Raw genomic sequence first — 22,043 nt, forward strand, 5'->3', positions numbered from 1 at the left:
GTGGTTAAAAACTTTTCACTTCTGCTAAATTAAACCTGAGTAGCAGCTTTGTGCAAATCAGAAATTAGTTGCCCATTCTTGTCAGGAACTTCTTTAGTACCTGGGATGTATCAACAGCTCCCAGATTTTCAGTTTTTTAGGAGTCAAAACCTCAGGACTCATCTCGAGTCTGGTTAACATTTTGAAAAAATTAGGTGTTTTACCTAACATGCCCAAAGTAGTAAAGTATGTAATCATTTGGTTTTTATGTTTCCTCTCACAGGAGAGAAGAAGCAACCATTCAGTATACTTTTTAGTAACTGGAAGGGTTTCAAGGTCCCGAAGAGGTCAATAATGATAAAGGAGACCTTTTTCATTTAAGTAGTTACTCAAACTTGCAGAAAGTTTGGGATTTTTTTTGTTGTTTGTGTGTGCATGTGTGTGTTCAACTAAAAAAAACTATTGAAAATATTTTTATTAAATATCTTAAAGAAAAAACTAAAACAACTATTTTCTTTTTTTTTTTCTTTTTCCTTTTTTTTTCTTTTCTTTTTTTAAAATTCTTTATTAAATCATACATTGACATGAATCCTCCACGGGTATACATGAGTTCCCAATCATGAACCCCCCTCCCACCTCCCACCCCATATTTTCATTTTTAAAAGTTGCCTTCCAGGTCACATAGTCACATTTTTGCATGGTTATGATCAACTGTTTAAAAACTGGGCAAAAACTCATCTTTTAGGATGGCTTATATATGCATTTCGTATTTTAGCCCAATAAAATTCTGTTAAGCACTAACTTCAGAGAACACAATAGAAACTGGTGACCCAGTCTTTTAGTGCTATTCAAAGAGCATGTCGAGGCAGGACCTAGTTGTGCTCTCCTTTTAGCATTTTAGGTGTGATTATTGTTATCCAAGTATTGTTTTAATTTGTAAGGTTTATGAGAATATCCAATTGGTATAAGTACTTATTTAGAGAACTTGAGAAGGGTAGATTTTTTGAAATTCATATGTTGCCTATAAATTATGAACATTGTTTTAATACTCCTGAAAAAGAAAGATGAAATACTAAAACAGCTATTTTAGGGGAAAATTCCCCATCCCCCAAGTAGCACCCAGTATTAGCTTATCTCCTTTCCCACAGTAACAACTTTATCATGGGAGCATAGGGAACTGAAACCTTTCACAATGCCTTCAGTCAGGTAGGATTGGGCTAGCCGAGGCAAACCTGGGAAGATGGAGAAGTAAATTAATAATGTTAAGTGGTAAACAAGAGGAATGGGCAGAGCCAAAATACTAGCTGTGCACAGCACTTCCAACAGAAAACTTTGACAAGCATTTACTTGAACTAAAATTTATAAACTAGTAGTGACTGAAGATTCACATCTATATCTCCTTAGGTAATGCTGAAATTAAAATTTTCTATGTATATATATATACCTATATGTATGTATGTATATATATATAAAGTAATTCCACTCAATGAGCTCCTACTATATATATTTGGATATTTTAAAATATATTTGAAATAACTAGTAAAGTTATAAAATCTTTAAAATTAAATGATCATTAAAATTTGGCATGAAGATTAAGAAATGGAGTCATTCTTAAAAGTGTTTTGAGGTGATTCATAAGGGACCATGAGAAGATGTATAAGGAAAGCTTCCTTGCAATCACTGTTATGAAATCATGTGCATCATACATAGGAAAGAGAAAAAGTTCATTTTGCGCTTGTCTCTCTATAGGCCTGGACCTGTCTTCTCACCCATAGCTGATTGGACTGAGGTTGGGACTTGAGCCAGTCAGTTGGGTGGTACTGGATCAGAGAAGGTGGTATGTTGATCCTGAGCTACAAGTAAGCAGAATCAATGGTCTAAGGAATCTGGCTCACAAAGAGCATGACAGATGCCCAGTTGGGAGAAAGACCATGGTAACTCCAGAGATTGGGGGAGCAAATAGCTGCTGGACAGCGTTTCAAGTCTATAGAGGTTCTGTTGCTCTTTCAGGGGTTCAGTGAAAGCCTCTTGAATCCCTTCTCTGACTCTGCACCCTAACCCCTTACTTATCATTTATCTGATTTGAAGAGTACTGTGCTCAGTGTTAGTTAGCCTCTATAGTAAGATACATCAAGCAGGTCTAGAGAAAAGCTGCCAGGGATTAATATTCATACTTTTCTATACAAATGATTCTACTGACCCCTGACTATATTAACTAGGTATACTTTAAGAAGAATTAAAATGGCTGTAATTTTTTGGTTTGGTAAAGAATGCTAAGGGGATTTTTCAAATGCTTAATCTTTATAAAGCAAATTCTGATAAACTGTGTACCCCTTGGTAAAGTCTGAAAAAACAAAATGGACTTAAATACAGCAAAAGGAATTAGTTTCTTGTGAAGAAGTGTTTGTTGGCATGGTAAACAAAATGGTGAAGTGCCAGTGACCAGATTTACTTTTCTTGGCAGTCTTAAAAAATTGGGCAAAAGTTACCTCTTAGGAGGGTTTATATATACACCTACTGGTCTCTTGGGCTTCCCTGGTAGCTCAGCTATCAAAGAATCTGCCTGCAATGCGAAAGACCCTGGTTCAATTCCTGGGGAATTGTTCCCCTGGAGAAGGGATAGATTACCCACTCAGTATTCTTGGGTTTCCCTGGTGGCTCAGACGGTAAAGAATTGCCTGCAATGTGGAAGACCTGGGTTCGATCCCTGGGTTGGGAAGATCCCCTGGACAAGGGCATGGCAACACACTCCACTGTTCTTACCTGGAGAATTCCTATGGACAGAGGAGTCCATGGGGTTGCAATGGACACGACTCAGCATAGCACAGCACTGGTCTCTTAAACGTCTTCCTTTCCCCCAAAGTAAATTATTTTATTCTCAGAATGTGAGGAATGGTAGAATTGATACATTATGGAGGAATATCAACAAAACTGGACAGTGGGGAAGGGCAGAGGAAAATCTAAACTCTGACTGTAGGAGCTTTCCTTCCTTTAATGTACATCTGTTGACTTGTCATCCAGCTTATGCCTGTAACTGGTTGTACCCTGGGAAAGAATGCAATCCAAAGAAGTGTCGTCCTAGCAGCTCTGTTTGTGCTGTGTGACTGTGCTTTTGTGGGCCTGCCATCCAGGTTAGGCCATAGGCCAAAGGCTGTCTCTAGGGAACTTGAAATGAAAACTGAGGGATTAAAGAAGTAGTTTGCAACATACAAATTTGTAAGATGTTCATGGCTCTTTATCACGCACACTACAGAAAACAGGTTCCAAGCTGAAGTGGAAGATGAATTCTGAGAACTGTGCCTTTGTTCAGATCCTTTCCTGGGGCCACTGTGTTCTTTCCCTTACATTCCCTGGAGCTCTGCTACGTTGTCTGGAAGTGAAAGTGAAAGTCACTCAGTTGTGTCTGACTTTTGAGACCCTATGTATTGTAGCCTGCCAGACTCCCCTATCCGTGGAATTCTCCAGGCCAGAATACTGGAGTGGGTAGCCTATCCCTTTCTCCAGCAGATCCGAACCAGGGTCTCCTGTCTAGTATAGTGTTTATGTGTTTTTCTTAAGCTAGTTCCAATAGGTATCTATTATTTGAACCCACATGTCCTAACTCATGTACTTTTCCAGAGCTGACTAAAATTATCTCTAATCTACTGAAAGCCTTCTCCTTTTCCCTCAGTCAGTGAAAAATCGGGCTGTGTTGCCTCCATATCATCTTGAATGAATGGGTCGCAAGGAACTTTCTGAGTTAAGGGAGAAATTGGGTGAACACATGTCCTTATTTCATCAATAATAGTTATATGATCTTAGAAAAGAAACCTTTCCAAGCCTCAATTTCATCAAATGTAAAATGGACTACAGATTTCATCTGTAAAACAAAAGAAATATCTACTTCATAAGTAAAACTGTTTAGAATACTTTATGTGTATTATCCCACTTAATATTTATACTAACCCTATTTATATGTGTTCCGTGAAAGCCTGTAATTATTAATATTCTTAATGGCAATCCACTCCAGTACTCTTGCCTGGAAAATTCCATGGACGGAGGAGCCTGGTGGGCTGTAGTCCATGGGGTCACAAAGAGTCGGACATGACTGAGCGTCTTCACTTTCACTTTAATTTTCAGATGAGGAAACAAAGGTTAAAATTTTCCCAGACTCAGTAGCTGGTAACCTAGAGCAAATCCTGTTAACCATTTCCTACAGTGCTGCTCTTACAAGCTAAACTGAAAAGACTAAAGATTCACATGCACACCATCAGTACGCAGCCTTACATCTAATTCACTTGCACGCCCTCTGCCTCCCTCTGCTGGCATGATCTGGGCACTTGCTTCTCTCCTTCCAAACACTCAGAGAAGAGGGTGGTGTAGTCAAGAGAAACTGACTTCCAGGAGAAAGCAGTTCTAGTCCTAATTTCTGGTGCCTAGAGCTTCAGACACTGTAAATCTAAAGATCTTTCTTCAGACACTGCAAACCTAAAGGTAAATGTGATGGCGTCAGTCCCTAATTAGAAATCCTTTGTAGACTCTCCATAGACTTCAAGATAAACCCTCTGACCATGGTCCATACGGACTCATTTCTTGTCACTTTCTTCCTGCATGAATCTTGAATTTTCCTCATTTCCCCACTTTAAGCTCTACATGTGTGCTCACCTCTGGGCCTTTTTATTTCTTCCTCTGAACTCTCTGCCTCTCCCCTACCCCTTTCTCTTGTCTACTTCTTACATTTTCGTTAGGACTTAGTGTGGAAATCACCCTTGACAAAAGTCTTCCAGATGCCCCTATGACTTGGATGTGAGCCTTTTTTTTGGGTTCCTTTTCACGCCTGTGCTTACACCATTATAGAATTTCATTTTCTTGGACCACCTTTTTACTTCTTTGACTTCCCTCTCTGAGTTGTAAGGTACCTGGATGGTAAAGTACTAGTGATACAACAATCCTATCCTCAAGGAGGCGTGGGAAGACGTTAAGTCCACTAAAACAGTTCTGTGGTGGCTGCAACATAAAGCATCATCATTTTTAGGGATTCCCAACTCAAATCATCAAAGAGATCAGAGACTTGTGAATTCAGCTTCTACTTCTCAGGGACCCACACAGATACTAGCTATGCTGGAAAACCCCCACAAAACCCTGGAGCCTAACCTTGCAGCTGTCTGCTTCTTCTATGTGCCAAAGTCTGTTAAGTGAGGGGACTCACCATTGAGCAAAATAGCGTGAACTCTGGCTTTAGAGCTAGAGTTTAGCAGGAGAAATGGACGTGAATAACCAAGCAGGTCCATGTGTGTGATGAAGACCTTGATAGGTGATCCATGGAAAAGTGCTGGGTGCTATAAAAGCTCATAACACGGGATGAGAGGGTAGAGGGCCAATGTAGGACCTCTCCTTTGAGAAAGTGACCTGTATGAAAGACTACATAGGAATTAACAAGGCTGAGCCTGAGAAGAAGGGATGAGAGAGAGGAGCTCCTCAGTGTGAACTGAGCTGGGAGGGAGGTCGGCCCCTGAAGGAACTGAAAGAGCCGTGTAATGAGCGCTTGCGGAGGAGGAGAGGGGAGGACCTGAAGAGGTGGGAGGACCTGGAGGCCTTGCGGGCTTGAATTTACCTTACCTTCTCAAAGATGCCTCACTCCTCTCAAGACGAAAGGTGAGGGAGAACCCCGTGCGTGGTGGTCCGTGGCCACCCAGAGTGGCTGACTGTTGATAACCAGTGGGTAAAGAGTATGCCTTCAGTGCAGGAGACGCAGAAGGCACGGATTTGATCCCTGGGTTGGGAAGAGCCCCTGAAGGAGGGCATGGCAACCCAGTCCAGTACCCTTGCCTGGAGAATCCCACGGACAGAGGAGCCTGGTGGGCTGAAGTCCATGGGGTTGCAGAGTGAGGCACAACTGAAACGACTGAGCACACAAACTGGGGGATCTGAAAAGCACTGCCCCAAAGCCTGCACTCCAGTAGGAACCTCAAGGACCCCAAAACTTTTGAGATAATAATGGAAGAAAAACAAGTCTTGCCTTCCCTCCTCACTTGCTTTCTGCCCACCTCTGACCCAACCTCATGTCTTTAAATGATGTGATCCAGCAGAGATCTCTGGCGTGAAACAGTTTCTCCTCTTCATCCTCTTTGGGGACTGGTTGGGAGTGAAGTTTCTGCTCTTCTTCGAGGCATCTCAGAGGACTCTGAGTTCCCAATATGCTCTCAGCCCTCCCACTCCAAACCAACTGCTGCCACTTTGAACCCGAGGCTCTTCTCTATCCTCACACGTACTCGTTTTATGTATGTAAGTATGTGTGTGATTGTGTGTATTTGATTTTGAAACTATCCTTGCAGAATCCTACTGGTACCTTCTCTAACTTCTGCGTTCCTACCTGACCTCTACCTTAAGAAGGGATTGGATTATGGAGTAGGAGGGTTAGGCTATATCCAGACAGGGTCAGACTCCTTTCTGAAAGGCCTGGAAACCAAACTGAGGAAAAAGAAAAAGACCAAAGAATTATTTGAGAGCGTTTAAGTAAAATGTTGGATATGATCCACGCCAAACAGTACTTAGCAGCTCTGTGTGTTTTAAAATATCTGTTTCTGTACACAAGGAGAGACCCTTAGATATTTAGCAGAGGTTATCTCTGGGTAGTAGAATTACTGGTAATTTTTTGTTATTTGCTTATTTATAAGCAATTATATGCTATTTTATTAATCATTAATATCATAAAAATGACTATAAAACAAAACATAGTATAGTTTTTTTTTTTTTTTCTGACTCTCCAGGATAGGCTCTACTTCTGGGTACAAAGGCTCCAACAAAAACATTTTCCAGTCATTGCGATCTAGTTTTTCAGGGAGAAGAGTAGTCCTCCAAATCCTGGGTCAAACCTGTCTTCCAGCCATAGTGTTTCCCACTATAGTCTGCTGTAAACTGCAATAGGGGCACTGGCCTGTAGTTAGCACACCATGGTCAGTAGCGTCACGAATTTTCACTGAAAATAGCTGGACTACAAACCCGTCTTTGGATATATATGGGATTGCTAAAAAAAAAAAAACCCCACCAGCTCCCCATTGAGTGATACTGGGGATAAATGGATTAAATATGAGCAGCTCTTTGTTAGAGATGAGTCATTCCTTTGCTGGAATACCACTGAGATGCATTCATGCAGGATGACTCTCTAGAAAATCATTGCTGAAGTCTGGGAATTGAACTCTGGAGAACTACTCTTAGCAGGAGCCGAAGGGCATCTGGTGATGTGAGGCTTGTTCGAGGGACATATAAAGTAGGAAGAGGACCTTTTGAACAAGTAGATTGCCATAGCTTCCCTTGTGGCTCAGCTGGTAAATAATTCATCTGCAATGCAGGAGACCTAGGTTCTATCCCTAGGTTGGGAAGATCCCTTGGAGAAGGGAAAAGCTACTCCAGAATTCTGGCCTGCCTCATCTCCCTTGTCCTGGAGGGAAATGGAAGCATTTTAGTCATAGGAATTTTGTCAGCATTATTTCATCTTAATTTGGTTATTGGTATATGAGAGGAAAGGGGGAAATCACAAAGGTGACAAGGGGGACACGTGTCTACATTATCTATCAATGCCTCTGCTCTTAAAAGGCCAGGCCACGTGAGTGTGTGTGTAATTTTTAACATAGATGGATCTAGCAAGCTCACTGAGACCATTTTCTTATTTAACATTTAGCCTTGGGCCACTGTGTGGTTACATTTCTTTAATATCCAGAATAATGCTAGTACAATACAGGAAAGCAGCCCAGTTCCCACATCCTTTGCTGTAATTCCAATATTTACAGGAGACAATGGTATTTTCCTAGCTGGAGATCAGGTACAGATTTCACAATGACAGAGCCAAACATCAGCATCACCCTCAAAGGACAGTCACCAAAGCAGCAAAGCAGAAGCCAGGAGTATTGACAAAACGCTTTAACCAAAAACTGTACTGAAAACAGATTCCTTGACAAGCCATCAAACTCACACCAAGGAGAAACAAACCACAATATTTGCAACATGGCAGCATCCAATAGGCAACTAATCAAGGCTGCACATAATTTACCATAGATAGAGCTTCGGAGATGGGACATAAGAAGGCCTATAATTCAAAGTTGGCCCACACCCCACCACTAGTCAGGTCCCTGTAGTTTACAGTTGGAGCTGTTCATTCTGAGGACCCCACCAGAAGCCGTATTCTAAAGAAGTCTAGCTTCCCCTAGTAGTTTAAAGCGTCCTTTTTGTCTTTTTAAGGGACATAGGTAGTCTGCATAACTGGCTGCCTCCCAAAGCTATAATGAAGGAGACCTAGGCCTCTCAATTAATTTCACAAAAGACGAACCAAAAGTCTTAAATTCTAGGTAACTGTGGAGTGAGAAAGATGTGCCCTCAGCAACCCTCCCCCTCCATTCTGTATCCTTTTGTTTGGATTAGCTTAATCTCTCTCTCTACTGTGAACAGTGAATGAGCTCAGAGCACTATCCTCTTGGAGGGATTTTCACTTTTGTCAGGAGTCAAAGCCTTAAACTAAAAAGAATCAACTGTTTATCTAGAGCTGGTGGAACAGGTTTGCACGCCCTGTTGGCATCCTATAGACCTGGGAGCCTTTGTCTTGGAGAACTGAGTCAGTTCATTAATATTCTCTATCAAATTCTTGGCAGGCATCAACCTGCCCTTCATAAAGACTCAGCAGCTACGCTGCTTCTAAGATGTTCCATCTCAGCATTAAGTTCCTACAGGGCTGGAGAGGCCTGGGTTTCCACTTCCATGAAGCCTTCTTGGGACTCCCTTGAGGAGGCCAATTCACTCTTCAGTGGAAGGTTGAAGCTCTCCTATATCCACTTACCAAATTCCCAGGATGACCAAGCCTGCTATTTTTACATCCCCTTAGCAGAGGAGGCTGAAAAAGAACTGGCCCACATTAGGTGGGAAGTCCAGTGATTTTTACATACAACTGCAGCTATAGTTGACAGGTTACATATGAGCTTCTGTCTGACAGAAGTGCTTGAACTTTAAAATCCTTGCTGTGTGCTATATTGCTGCTTTCTTTGTGGACCATTAATTCTATGCCCTATTGTATTAATTTTTTGCATGTTAGTTAATTTTCAGGATTATCAAAGGAAACTCTTAGATTTGGTTTATTTATATACACAGATTTCAATTAAAATTTTCTTTTGATAATCCTGATACTTATATGTATTTTGATCATTTTTTTTCCCTTTTGGGCTACACTGCATGGCATGCAGAATGTTAGTTCCCTGACCAGGGTCGAACCTGTGCACCCTGCAGTGGAAGTGTGGAGCCCTAAGCATTAGACCGTCAGGGAATTCCCTGTGTTATAACTTTATTTTTATATATTATTGTCGCCTACATTTTTGCTTGTAAAGAAAACATGGTCATTTTTAATGACCATAGCCAGCTTTACTAGACCCCAACTGTATTTTTGGGGGGCTTCTTGTTTTGGGGAATCTGGAGATGAATGAATAAGTCAGTCATTTTTGAGCCATGATTTGAAAGATCTTTTTTTTTTAAAAAAAAAAAAAAAACAAAAACAGCCTTTCCCCCACTGTCTCTCTAAATAGCACTTCTGACTGGAAGCATCACAGTGACCTGCTTGTGCGGGGTGTGAATTGGGGGTCTGGATGAGGGCCTGCCAAAAGGGACTGGAAGAAGTTCAAAAGCATGGAGCGAAACCAAATTTGTTTTGCGCATTTTGCCTCAGGTTTGCCTTGTGAAGAAATGAGAATGTAAGGCTTCTGAAAACCATTTGAGAACCGTGATTAAATAGACTGCAGAAGGTCTTTACCCAGTAAAGGGCTTTCATACAATGAATCTTCCTAAGGAGGAGCCTCAGTAAATGGGTTCAAAAGGGCACAAACTAGAATACATAGTATTTGTTTGTGTAAAAGGAAAAACTTCCCATTGGTAAAAGCAAAATAATTGACTGTGGAGACCTGGTGGTCTTTATTAGCAGAATAGAGGCCCCTCTGTAGGACTGGGTGTGATCGGGTTCCAGTGTCCTTCCAGACCCGAGACTCTGAGGGGAAGGGTGGTTCTGTGGGGACCAGCCTGGCCTCCATGGGTACCAGGAGGTGGCATCAGCTGTGAAAGGGAGGAGCAAGAGCTTCACTCAGATGTAGAAACAGGAAAATACACCACAGTACAGAACACAATAGCAGCATAATAAATACTGATCAGTTTATAAAGGAATAGAGTCCCAGAAACCAGCTGAATATCGCTCTTGTTAACAGGGGACACTGACTTCATCTTCCCGGTTTCCGCTGAGATGAGCCTGCTGCATAGACACAAACGTACCGCACAAAACTCTGGGACTAGGTTTCTATTCTTGCTGTCCCCCACAGAAGGTGAGGCAGGAGCTCCCTCGGCCACTGGTCACTGTGACCCAGGGTGCCTGCTCCTGTGAAGGCGCATGAGTTTGGCTCTCTACTTCGGTGGCAAGCTCCAGTGGCATCAGACACTCTCGTCCTGGTCATAGACAAGGGCCATTCAGTATGGCAGCGATTGCAGCAGCCGTGACTCCTTCCTTTTGACAGTAGACCTTGATCCTTTACAAAGTTCTCAGGGACTCAAAAGGACAGATGTCTTTTTGGAAAGTAAACCAGAATCAGCTTGCCCATCCTCAGGGGACCTTGATCATGGTTTTCCTTTGAGGGGAGTCGTTACTTTTCAGGGGAGCTTGCTGTTCCCCTGCCAGTACAACTTCTCTTCCACTTTTTTCTTTTTCCATCGGCAGAACAGCAGCATCTTAAAGGTCTTCCTGAAGGTTCTGTTGCAGAGAGCATAGCAAATGGGGTTGACAGTGCTATTGACATAGCATAACCAGTAGCCCAGGTGCCACAGGGTGACTGGGACACACTTGTCGCAGAAGGTAGAAACCAGGACCATGATGTTGTAAGGGGTCCAAGTGATGATGAAAGCCAGGAGAATTGCACTCAGGGTCTGGGCGGCTTTCCTCTCTTTGACGAGAACCATCCTCTTTCGTTTGGTCATCTGATGGCTGAGGTTGGGATCGAGGCCTTTTGTTGAGGGGTCCTTGGACACTGGGAAGGAACACGGCATGATTTTTACCTTGCGGCACCCATTGTTGGTGTCATGGGTCCCCTCAGCTTTTACCACCAGTCGGAACTTGTAGGCCACCCACTTTTGACTCTTGGGCCCATGAGCAGCAGCTGGAGAAAGGAAGTATTTTGGGGTGTCATAGTCATTTTTTTCACTTTGAGCATTCACAAAAGTCTGCTTGGTCTCGTCAGCACTTAACTCTTCCCTTGGGCTTTCCTTGGCCTGACTCTTGTAAACCACTTGAAAGACAGGATCAGTGGTGGGCTTGTCCTCGTCTTCTGAGGAGGGGTAGCTGCTGCAGGTGGTTAGCTGCTCGGCTTTGGCCCACTCAGTGCTTGGGCTGGGGGCTTGGGATGGCTTCCCAGTGATGGAGGTGCTCCTGCGGGAGGATGACCAGGAGGCCTGGTTCCTTTCCCTCTGGGCCAGGGTGGGCCGGGGACAGCTGAAGCAGGACCTGAGCAGAGCCTGGTGAGCTGACTTTCTCTTCTCAGCTTCAGCCACGGAGTCTGAGCCCTGGAGGTCAGCCAGGTCCTTGGTTCGCTTCTCTGTTTCCCGGTAGATGCGGCAGTAGAGGATGGTCATGACAGAAACAGGGATGTAGAAGGCGGCAATGGCAGTGCCGAAAGTGATGGTGGGCTCAGAGAGGAACTGGATCTGGCACTCATCTGGAGGTACCGTCCGCTCCCCAACCAGGTACTGCCAGCAGAGGATCGCGGGGGCCCAGAGGATGAAGGAGATCAGCCAGGCCAAGCCAATCATGATGCCAGCCCTCTTTGGGGTACGCTTGGCCCGGTACGTGAGGGGTCTTGTGATCGAAAAGTAACGGTCAAAACTAATCACCAGAAGGTTCATGACAGAAGCGTTGCTGGCCACATAGTCCAGCGCAAGCCAGAGGTCACAAGCCAGACTCCCGAGAGCCCACCGTCCCATGAGGATGTACGTAGTGTAGAGGTTCATGGAGAAGATCCCAATGATGAGATCTGCACAGGCCAAGCTGAGCAGGTAATAGTTGTTAACTGTCTTCAGCTGGCTGTTGACCTTGAAGGAGATCATGACGAAGACATTGCCCATGATGGTGATCAGACTCACCACCGCCGTGACGGCTGCGATGGTGATGACCTCCCACAGCCCATGGCGTTCCAAAGGCTGGTGACTCACTGGGGTGCTGTTGACGGTAGATGCATTGTGGTAAGGTTCCCCTTCCATCCTGGTGCAAGAGTCTACATCAGGAGTCTTAGGTTCTAGACGGTTCTCTCTTCTATCCCACCTCTTCTGGTCAGCACCTGGAAGAGAGGGAAAGTCATTAGCTCCACTAACCAGCATGAATTTATTTTCCACTCGTTGTTAATGAAATGTGGTCCCACACCTATTGAGAGCAAGATGCTGAAATTTCTAAAGTTTTGATGACACTTTTTATAGGTGTCTCCTCCCTTTGCTTTTTATAATTACCAAAGCCTGAGAGCCTTTCTTGTACGTGAGGCCCTCTTGTGGTTCCAACAGGCAATTTAAAAAAACAGTACGATGACAAGGGCCATCAGAATGGGAACAAAAAGGAATTGAATTGTTGGAAGGCAGTAGAGGGGAAAACGGGTGATGTTAAGTTGCCTTAGACTATGGTCTTACTTTTTTGAGGGAAGAGCCTCTGTTTTTTAAGCTCTGGTGGTAAGTACCTATTTTTTCATGCGCTTGGGAAAAAGACAAGTTGTACCTACTTTATAAGTCCAATTATTAAACATTATTGAGTTTAATTATAAATTCAGTCATTAAACATTACTGAGGCACTGTTGTGAGCCTAGCCTGCATTACACCACTTCTCCCTGATTTAATGCACAAACTCCCCACATATACCCCGTTTTCATCTAAAAGGTTCAAACGTTGCCCCAGCGGCTAAAGATGATGATCCCCTCTCTTCCATTCTGGGGCTGTTTGCAATGTCACAAATTGTTTTAAAATTTTTTTTCTGATTATAAAGTAATACGTTCCTTGTAAAAGCTCAACCAATGTAAAATCGTATAACTTAGAAAGCAAAATTTTCTTCTAATATTATCTTGCCAAGGTAATCAGTGCTAACAGCATGTATTTTGACAGTTTCTCTCCCATTCTGAGGGTTGTCTTCTTTGTTTTATTTGTGGTTTCCTTTGCTGTGCAAAAGCTTTTAAGGTTAAGTAAGTCCCATTTATTTTTTGTTTTTATTTTCATTACTCTAGGAGGTGGATCATAAAAGATCTTGCTGTGGTTTATGTCAAAGAGTGGTTGGTCTATGTATTCCTCTAAGAGTTTTATAGTGTCTGATCTTACATTTAGGTTTTTAATCCATTTATCCATTTTGAGTTTATTTTTGTGTATGGTGTTAGGGAGTGTTCTAATTTAATTCTTTTACATGTAGCGGTCCAGTTTTCCCAGTACCAGTTATTAAAGAGACTGTCTTTTCTTTATTCTATGTATTACTTGCCTCCTTTGTCATAGATTAGGTGACCATAGCTGTGTGGGTTTATCTCTGGGCTTTCTATGCTGTTCCATTGATCTGTATTTCCATTTTTGTGCCAGTACCATACTGTCTTGATTTCTGTACCTTTGTAGTATAGTGTGAAGTCAGGGAGCCTGATGACTCCAGCTTCATTCTTCTTTCTCAGGATTGCTTTGGCTATTCAGGGTCGTTTGTGTTTTCATGCTGAATCAGTAGATTTCAAGTAAAGCAGATTGTCTTCCATAACTGATGACTGGGTGATTCCAGTCAGTTGAAATCTTTAAGGGAAAAGGCTGAGAAGAAAGAATTCTGCTTCCAGATTGCCTTCAGAGTCAATTCTACAGCATTAACTCCTGCTGGATTTCCAGCCTACTGGCCTGCGCTGCACATTTCAGACTTGTTAGCTCCCTTGTTCCTAAAAATTCCTCAAAAAGTTCCCCGCCGCCCGCCCCCCACAGATAAATGGAATAAGCACTTTGATAAATGGAAAAAAAGATCATTTATAGTGGCCCTTAGGGCTTCCCAGGTGGCTTACTGGTAAAGAGTCTTCCTACCGATGCAGGAAACGTGGGTTTGATCCCTGGGTGGGGAAGATCCTCTGAAGAAGGAAATGGCAACCCATTTCATTATTCTTGTCTGGGAAATCCCATGGACATAGGAATCTGGTGGTCCATGAGGTTGCAAAAGAGTTGTACACAGCTTAGCAACTAAACAGCAACACTAAGAGTCCTTACCTCATAGGATTGTTGTAAAGATTAAACAAAATAATCCGGGTTAAGTGCTTTGCATAGAGACTGACACAGGAAAATGCTCATTATAAGGTAGCAATCCGGCAAGAAGGATGTCAAAAATGACTCTTCCTACTGCGGGTATGGGTCTGAGGCATGGTCTATTAAGGAAGGGATAAGGTGGAATAAAACGATGAGGCCATATTTCTGCAACCTTGAGCCAGCCGTTCCAGATGCTTCATGGTACTGATGATACTCTCCCCTTCAGTTACTAGAGTTGGTGCCCTACTTCTGGGGGCAGAACAAATTGTTTCCAACCACTCAACCCAAGTAGCCTACTGCTGCTGCTGCTGCTAAGTCACATCAGTTGTGTCCGACTCTGTGTGACCCCATAGACAGTAGCCCACCAGGCTCCCATCCCTGGGATTCTCCAGGCAAGAACACTGGAGTGGGTTGACATTTCCTTCTCCAGTGCATGAAAGTGAAAAGTGAAAGTGAAGTCGCTCAGTTGTGTCCAACTCCTTGCCACTGGACTGTAGCCCACCAGGCTCCTCCGTCCATGGGATTTCCTAGGCAAGAGTACTGGAGTGGGTTGCCGTTGCCTTCTCCGAAATAGCCTACAGTCCTCCTCAAAGTCTGCTCATTGGAATGCTGCTGCTGCTGCTAAGTCGCTTCAGTCGTGTCCGATTCTGTGCGAGCCCGTAGACGGTAGCCCACCAGACTCCCCCGTCCCTGGGATTTCCAGGCAAGAAGACTGGAGTGGATTTCCATTTCCTTCTTCAATGTATGAAAGTGAAAAGTTTTAAAGTGAAGTTGCTCAGTCATGTCCGACTCCTAGCGACCCCATGGACTACAGCCTACCAGGCTCCTCCAGCCATGGGATTCTCCAGGCAAGAAGACTGGAGTGGGTTGCCAGTGCCTTCTCCGGCTCATTGGAATAGGACCACCTTAAGATTCTTGATTGAAAAAACTGTGTCCATAGTCTGGTAAGTTGTGGAAATATCATCTAAAAGCTCTCAGAGACTCAGAAGACACAGGAGCCCAGTGAAGGCTGAGAGGTCCTGAGGTCAAGGACACTCCTGAATTTATTTTAACCCAGAGGTGACTTAGCATATCTAACATTTTTCAGTGGAACAGCAGTTAGTATCTTGTGTAATCCCACAAGATGGATCGCACTTGGGAAATGCAGTTCAGTGGGAAACATATTAAACTAGGACCGTGGAGATCTGAGTTCTCATTTCAGCTAAAATCTTGTGATTTGAGACTAATCTCTGGGGCCCAGTTTCCTCACATATAAAATTCAGAGGTTGGCACTGATGATTTATTCTTTAAAGTGAGTTCAGGCTTTTCTTGTAGACTCACAATGGAAAACACTGGATGTTGTGTTAATTTTCAGCCTTGACTTTCCTCTATTTTCAGCCAGGAAAAGAGTTAACTGCTCTATAATATAGTATAGTGAAAGCAGCTCTCAGCAATTATCTATTAAACAGACATAACAATATTTTTTAAAAAGTACAACAATATCTGTTGTATCCACCTTACAGATTGTTTTGAGGACTCCCAAATCAAATAATGTAGGGATACCACCAGGTCCTTTTCTAGTGGCAGTTTGGGGTTTTAATTATTACAAAATGAAGAGTCAGTCTAAGTAAGTGGATCTTACCCTAAGCCATTTACTAGGACAATCTAGGAGCTTTTTAAAAATACTAATGTCTGGGGTCCCACCCCAGACCTATTAACTCAAAATCTAATTATGTGAAGAGACATGGGTCTATGTTGCTGTGAAATTACTCGGGTGAGTCTCACGTGGAGCCAGGGTGGAAAGCCTCTCTAGAACTGTGCCATTCAAGGTGAGCACATTAGATCTGAAAGACCCCCAGGATCAGAACAGAATCAGTGCTTCTCAAAATGCTCATAAACTACCTAGTGGGGGGCGGTGGGTCTTGTTAAATTGAAGAAGGGTGGGGCTTGCAAGTCCACATTTCTAGAAACCTCTTAATGCTGCTGATCCAGGAACTGTACATAGCAAGGCTGAGGGTAATTTCTGAACTTCCTAGAAAAGGGGAACCATAGCTTACAATGTGCTGTTGAAATTGGAATTTTCCAACTGAAATGTCCAGTAACAATTCAGATCCCCCTCTGCCTTCCGAGTTATTTTTACTGCTCCTGTTTGAAATTAACACATAGTTCCTCTCCACCTTTGGTTCCCTCTGTTCTTTCATTTTTTCCCACTGCTTCACTTTTGGGAGAATGATTCCCCCCACACCCACCCCAATTCCTAAGCTGCTAGGAATGTACAGACCTTTCCACAAACAAAGTCATTTGGGACATGAAGTAGGTTCCATGACTGAAAGATTGATTTCTTTTTGTTCCACTAGCTGGATGGTAGTTGAGGGTGGAAACAGACTTTAAGGCATCATACTATTCGACAATAAGCTTTTTGAATCATTGAAAGGTTTTTGACTGAAAACCTGTATTTATGGAGGGGTGAATCTAAAGTGTGTGTGTGTGTGTGTGTGTGTGTGTGTAAGTGTTTATAGTGGGGGAGAGATTTCTTCTGAGTTCTTGTTTGGTTGAGTGCCTGTGCGCTCAATCTCTCAGTCATGTCCTACTCTTTGCGACCCCATGGACTGTAGCCCACCAGGCTCCTCTGTCTGTGGGATTTTCCTGTCAAGAGTACTGGAGTGGATTGTCATTTCCTCCTCCTGGGGACCTTCCTGACCCAGGGATCACCGTGGAAGCCTTCTTACTTGTTACTCAAAGTTTAAAAGTTACCATTTTTCACCATAGTGTTGAGAGTATGTTTATTTCTAGGGTGCCTGAATCAACAGAGAGCAGATAATCCTCCCTGGTTTATTTTCCACTACTGAACAGAAAACAAGAATCTGGGAGAAATAAAAGCGTTCTTGTTCCTGACCTTGGTAGATTGCTTCTTGCTTCTTTGTTGTCAACAAATGAAGTAAAACAGCATAAAACAAAAAAGGTAACACTGTACCAAATGAATTTCTCTCCTTGTGGAGTGGCCTTGATGACTTCTGGAATACTTCTGAAAATACTTCTCTGAGAAGCTTTATGCCTGAACCACTCCTCACTGTTTCTATAACAACCACAGTGGAAAACTTCAGTAGCATCTACAGTCCAATGATGTCAGGACACCACTATCACCAGATCATGTGTTATACAGAATATTCATATGCTGCTTCCCCTTCCTACTTTTCGAAGATAAATCATAGAAAGTAAGTGTAAACACACGGTACCTGCCATCAAGTTAGATATAAGAAACAGCTTCCAACTTCCAGCGACAACATGTGTGACTAAGGCGGGTTCTGGACTTGTCATTTTTGGTTTCTTCTGGCAGGTGAGTTCTGCCTAACTCTTGATAGAATAGAATGCTGTCCAAGAGTGTATGGTGATTAAGAAAGGGCTTGTCGGCCGCTCTTGCCTTATGAAACAGACCACATTCTGCCTGTGGAATGTGTATCTCTCTAAATAAACCTGTTTTCACTTATGAAAAATGTCTTGGTGTTGCTGAAGCAATAATATCTGAAGCAGAATTTTAATCTGATATGTTTTTAAAAACATGTTCTGTGTTTACCACTGGGCTACAAGCCATGGGGTACATAAGAGCTATACAACAGTTCTTGAACTGAAGGAGTTAAACTTTTACAATTCTAAGAAAAAGAGGACATAAGAATTGTTGAGCCTTTACAGTTATGCGACAGAAAAGTCTGTTACCGAGGTCATCAAATGATTGTATTTTCATTGTATCTGGAAAACAGAGGTGGGACTGCTTTACATGAAGACAGGAACTGGAGTCCTTCAACGCATGTGCTGTGACCCTCAGGGCTTGGAGCTGCCTAGGTGGGTTGCCTTCTGTTGAGATCAGTCTTGTCTCATCTCACAGTACTGGGCAGGTGTTATCTTTTTATGTGTGCCAGGACATGGGCAAGTCTGGGCAGTACTGCCACAAATGGATTTATGTAAAACTCTGGAAGTTCAGACACTCTCGAGTGTATTGTCCAAGTCTTCCTAACAGACTTGGAGATGTGCCTTATATATGCATCTTTGAATTCCCCAGCCTGGTGTGTTCTGGAAGCAACAAGAGAATGTTTCAAAGAGTGGGAGTGATCAACTGCATCAAATGAAACTGATAATCAAGAAAGATTTTCAAAAGGGAAGGGTTATATGTATATCTATGGCTGATTCATGTTGAGGTTTGACAGAAAACAACAAAATTCTGTAAAGCAATTATCCTTCAGTAAAAAAATAAATTAAAAAAAAGAAAGATTAAGACTGAGACCTACTGGATCTAGTTACATGGAGATCATAAATCACGCTGGTAAAGTGGTGGGCATGAGAGCCTTGTGTAGTGAATTAGAGGCTGAGTGGGAGGAGAAATGAGAGCTGTAGATGACTCTTCTGAGGAGCTTTGCTTTAGAAAGGAGTAGAGAATTGGGTCAGAAGCTGGACTAGAATGCAAGGACAAGAGTTGTTTTTTTTTTTTTTAAGAAAGGTGGAAATACAGCATTTTTGCAGCCTAATGTGAGTAACTGCTTTATCAGTTAGCAACTATCCGATGTTGCTGGAGAGATGTCCTCCGGTAGGTGAGCAGGCAGAGGAGCAAGTACAGTCGCAGAGGCCTTGGCCTTGCATGGGAGCTGAGACCAATTTGGAGAACAGGCGAGGAGGTAGGGTACATGTGTACAGGCACAGACAGGCAGCCTAGGATTTGTGGTGACGGCAGTGGTGGAAAGTCTTTTCTGATTGCTTCTATTTCTCTGTGATATAGAAAGCAAGAACAGCAGCTGGGAATGAGGATGGAGGGAGAGAGGAGAAGGGATCAGGTTATGAATTCTGTGTGTTGAGAGTTTGTTCTGTTGATTTTGGGGAGTTCTTTACCCCCGATTCCAGCTCAAGGCCAAAGCAACTTTGTGAGCTGACAGACAGTTCGCTTGCCTTCATCTTCACTGGGTTATAGGCTGGATCCAGGCCTGAAAGGATGGCTCCTGCCAGACTCCCTTCCCCTGCAGCCTGAGAGCATCCCTCAGTAGTGGATGCAGCTGTTAAAAACACAAAGTAAATAAAAGGACATCTTTTTTGAGAGACCTTATCAGTGTTTTCCAATTTGCATTGTTCATAGACTATGCATCAGAAGTCAGCTAACCTGTAGAAAATCTGCCTGCCTACAGAGAGAAGAATCAGGAACTGCTTTTTTCCCCCAGAAAAGTTATGTTAATATTTGCAAGGGGACAGGGCCTTTAAAAAGATCCTATCATAATATCTGCTTTCATTAGACAATGAGCGCTTATGGAATCCATAGACTTGGACTAGGAATCAGGAGGCTTTCTTGTGATATTTAAATGCCCAATACTACCTTGAGACAGTGGTTCTCAAACGGGCATTCATCACAGTCACCTGAGGAGGGGTTTGTTAAAGCCTTGATTGCTGGGCCACATCCTCACATTTCTGACTCTGGGGTAAAGCCTGAGAATTTGCATTTCTGTTTTAATTTTTTGGCCGTGCTAGATCGTCATCGCTTAGTGCGGGCTTCCTCTAGCTGCGGCGAGCAGGGGCTGCTTTCTAGCTGCGGTGCACTGGCTTCTTTCGTTGTGGCGCACAGGCTCTGGGCGGGCGGGCTTTAGAGCACAGGCTCAGTAGCTGTGGTGCATGGGCTTAGTTGCCCCTGGGCATGTGGAATCTTCCTGGAGCAGGGGTCGATCCCATGTTCCCTGCATTGGCAGGTAGATTCTTAACCACTGGATCACCAGGAAAGTCCAAAATCTGCATTTCTAATAAGTTCCTAGGTGACACTATGCTACTTGCCCACATTTTGAGAACTCTTGCCTTAAGGAATTGACATCATAGGTCATATATATGTAAAAATATGCCAAAAAATGGTTTGTTTTCTTAAGGACTCACCTATGTAATTCAGGACTTTGCTTTTGTATCTCATGAATACTACCTAAGGGAAAACTGAATTTTTTATTCATGCAGTGGCATATATTTAAAATCAGGACTATCACGTCAAAGCAATAGCAGAAAATCCTCCTTCCCTTCTTCCCTTTGTTATTTATAAAACTAAAAGATCTCTATTATTTTTTTTTCTTTTTGCAGTGTAGTAGGTGACAGACACTTTTCCAATGTGGATCATAATCAGATGAGAATACACTCAACATCCTGGTTAAAAGAATTTCTACTAGTGGTGTCCTCTAATTAGGTATTAGCAGGAGACCCCTGAATTCTCCATATCCTAAACACTCTTGATTCAATTGAAAAGACCCTTGAACTGATAGATGGGGAGGGCAAAGTAATGTAGTTTCTGCACTTCTGATGGCATCTGAAGTACAGACTGAAGAACACAGATTCTGAAACCAGACTGAACAGGTATGAATCTCGATTTTGTCACTCATTAGCTTGAGCAAATGATTGAACTCCTCTGTGACTCAGTTTTCTTATCTGTAAAGTAGGAATAGTAGTATTTCTATTATTGATAGAAATAGTAATGAAGATTAAATTTAGCCTGTATAAAGTGCTTGGAGTTTTGCCAGGCACAAAATAAATATTAGCTCTTACTATCCACAAATCAAGTCTCTCCATGTCCTAATGAGGTTGGCTTAACGTAAAACCCACTGATCTTTTCAACCTCATAATTTTGGAGGTGTCTAGAAGGACAGTCATATAGTTAAATCAATTTGCGCTAGTGGTTCTCAACCAGGGTGATTTCGTCCCTTGGGACAAATGTCTGGAGACAGTTTTGGTTGTCATAAGTGGGGAGAGGGAGGGTTGCCGGTGAGTAACACCTAGTGGGTAGAGGTTGGGGATGCTGTTAGAAATTCTACAATGCACAGGACAAGCCACCACCACACAAAACGTTACCCAGCCCTAAATGTGCCAAAGTTGACAAGCCCCGATTTGTGCTGTCTGGTGTGAGGTTAATTACGTGGCTCTTCCTCTCGGGGGGAGCCTAGGCCTGTGGCATGCTGATAAATATTTAACTATGTTTCCACTCCCACTTCCAAAAGTCCTAATTTTGCCAGTTTCTGTGGTATAAAAATTCCCGCTGTAGGGCTTCCCTAGTGACTCACTGGTAAAGAACCCGCCTGCCAATGCAGGAGACATGGGTTCAATCCCTGGTCCTGGAAGATCCCACATGGCTTGGAGGAAGTAAGCCCATGAGCCACAACTACTGGAGCTTGAGCTCCAGAGCCTGAGCTCCACGAGAGAATCCACCGCAGCGAGAAGCCCACGTATCGTAACTAGAGAGGAGCCACCGCTCGCAGCAACTAGAGAAAAGCCTACACAGCAAACGAAAACCCAGCCCAGCCAAAAATAAATAAATAATTTAAGAAATCCCACTGTAACCGGTTTCAAGCAGCCCACTTTCCGTAGAATTAGGAAGAGATAATGTACCAAACCATTATAGCTCCTGGCCACACAGAGGATGAGGGCCCAGGTTGTCCAATGGATTCTTCTGTTAGTTCCTTTATGGGGTGCAAAGAAAAGCATAAAATTCTTGCTACTATTCCCATCTGCCCGTTTGGTGTTTCTCTAGGGGTGGGAGTGTGAATTTGAGAGTTTAGCATAAGAATGAATAACTTAATTCTGAGTGTCGCTGACAGTCTTAATTTCACAAATAAAGGGAAGGTTAAAAAAAGAGAAATATAGGATAGGGTGGGGATAAAGGGGAAAGACGGAAAAGAGTATTAGAGAGGGAAAAGAAAGAAAAACTGATGTATTGGGTGAGAAGTAATAGTGTCTACTGACAAACATGCTATTATTAAGACAATGAAGTAACAAAGAAAAATGCAGAGTATAATGTTTAAAAA

The 22,043-nt window shown here is 43.0% G+C and overlaps 2 protein-coding genes across 2 annotated transcripts in view; one reads left to right on the forward strand and one right to left on the reverse strand.

Moving 5' to 3' along the window:
• Window positions 1–10,629: 10,629 nt before the first annotated feature.
• On the reverse strand, window positions 10,630–12,228 carry CHRM5 (cholinergic receptor muscarinic 5). The gene has a single exon (XM_069595969.1). It carries the CDS (start codon window positions 12,226–12,228, stop codon window positions 10,630–10,632), a length of 1,599 nt encoding a protein of 532 aa, XP_069452070.1.
• Window positions 12,229–18,043: 5,815 nt separating this feature from the next.
• Window positions 18,044–22,043, forward strand: part of AVEN (apoptosis and caspase activation inhibitor) — a 195,995-nt gene continuing 191,995 nt past the window's right edge. The window contains exon 1 of the mRNA XM_069597510.1: window positions 18,044–18,078. Coding sequence (XP_069453611.1) covers window positions 18,044–18,078 — 35 coding nt within the window. The remainder of the gene's footprint in view (window positions 18,079–22,043) is intronic.

This window comes from Ovis canadensis, chromosome 7 (assembly GCF_042477335.2).
Source record: "Ovis canadensis isolate MfBH-ARS-UI-01 breed Bighorn chromosome 7, ARS-UI_OviCan_v2, whole genome shotgun sequence".
NCBI classification, from domain to species: Eukaryota; Metazoa; Chordata; class Mammalia; order Artiodactyla; family Bovidae; genus Ovis; species Ovis canadensis.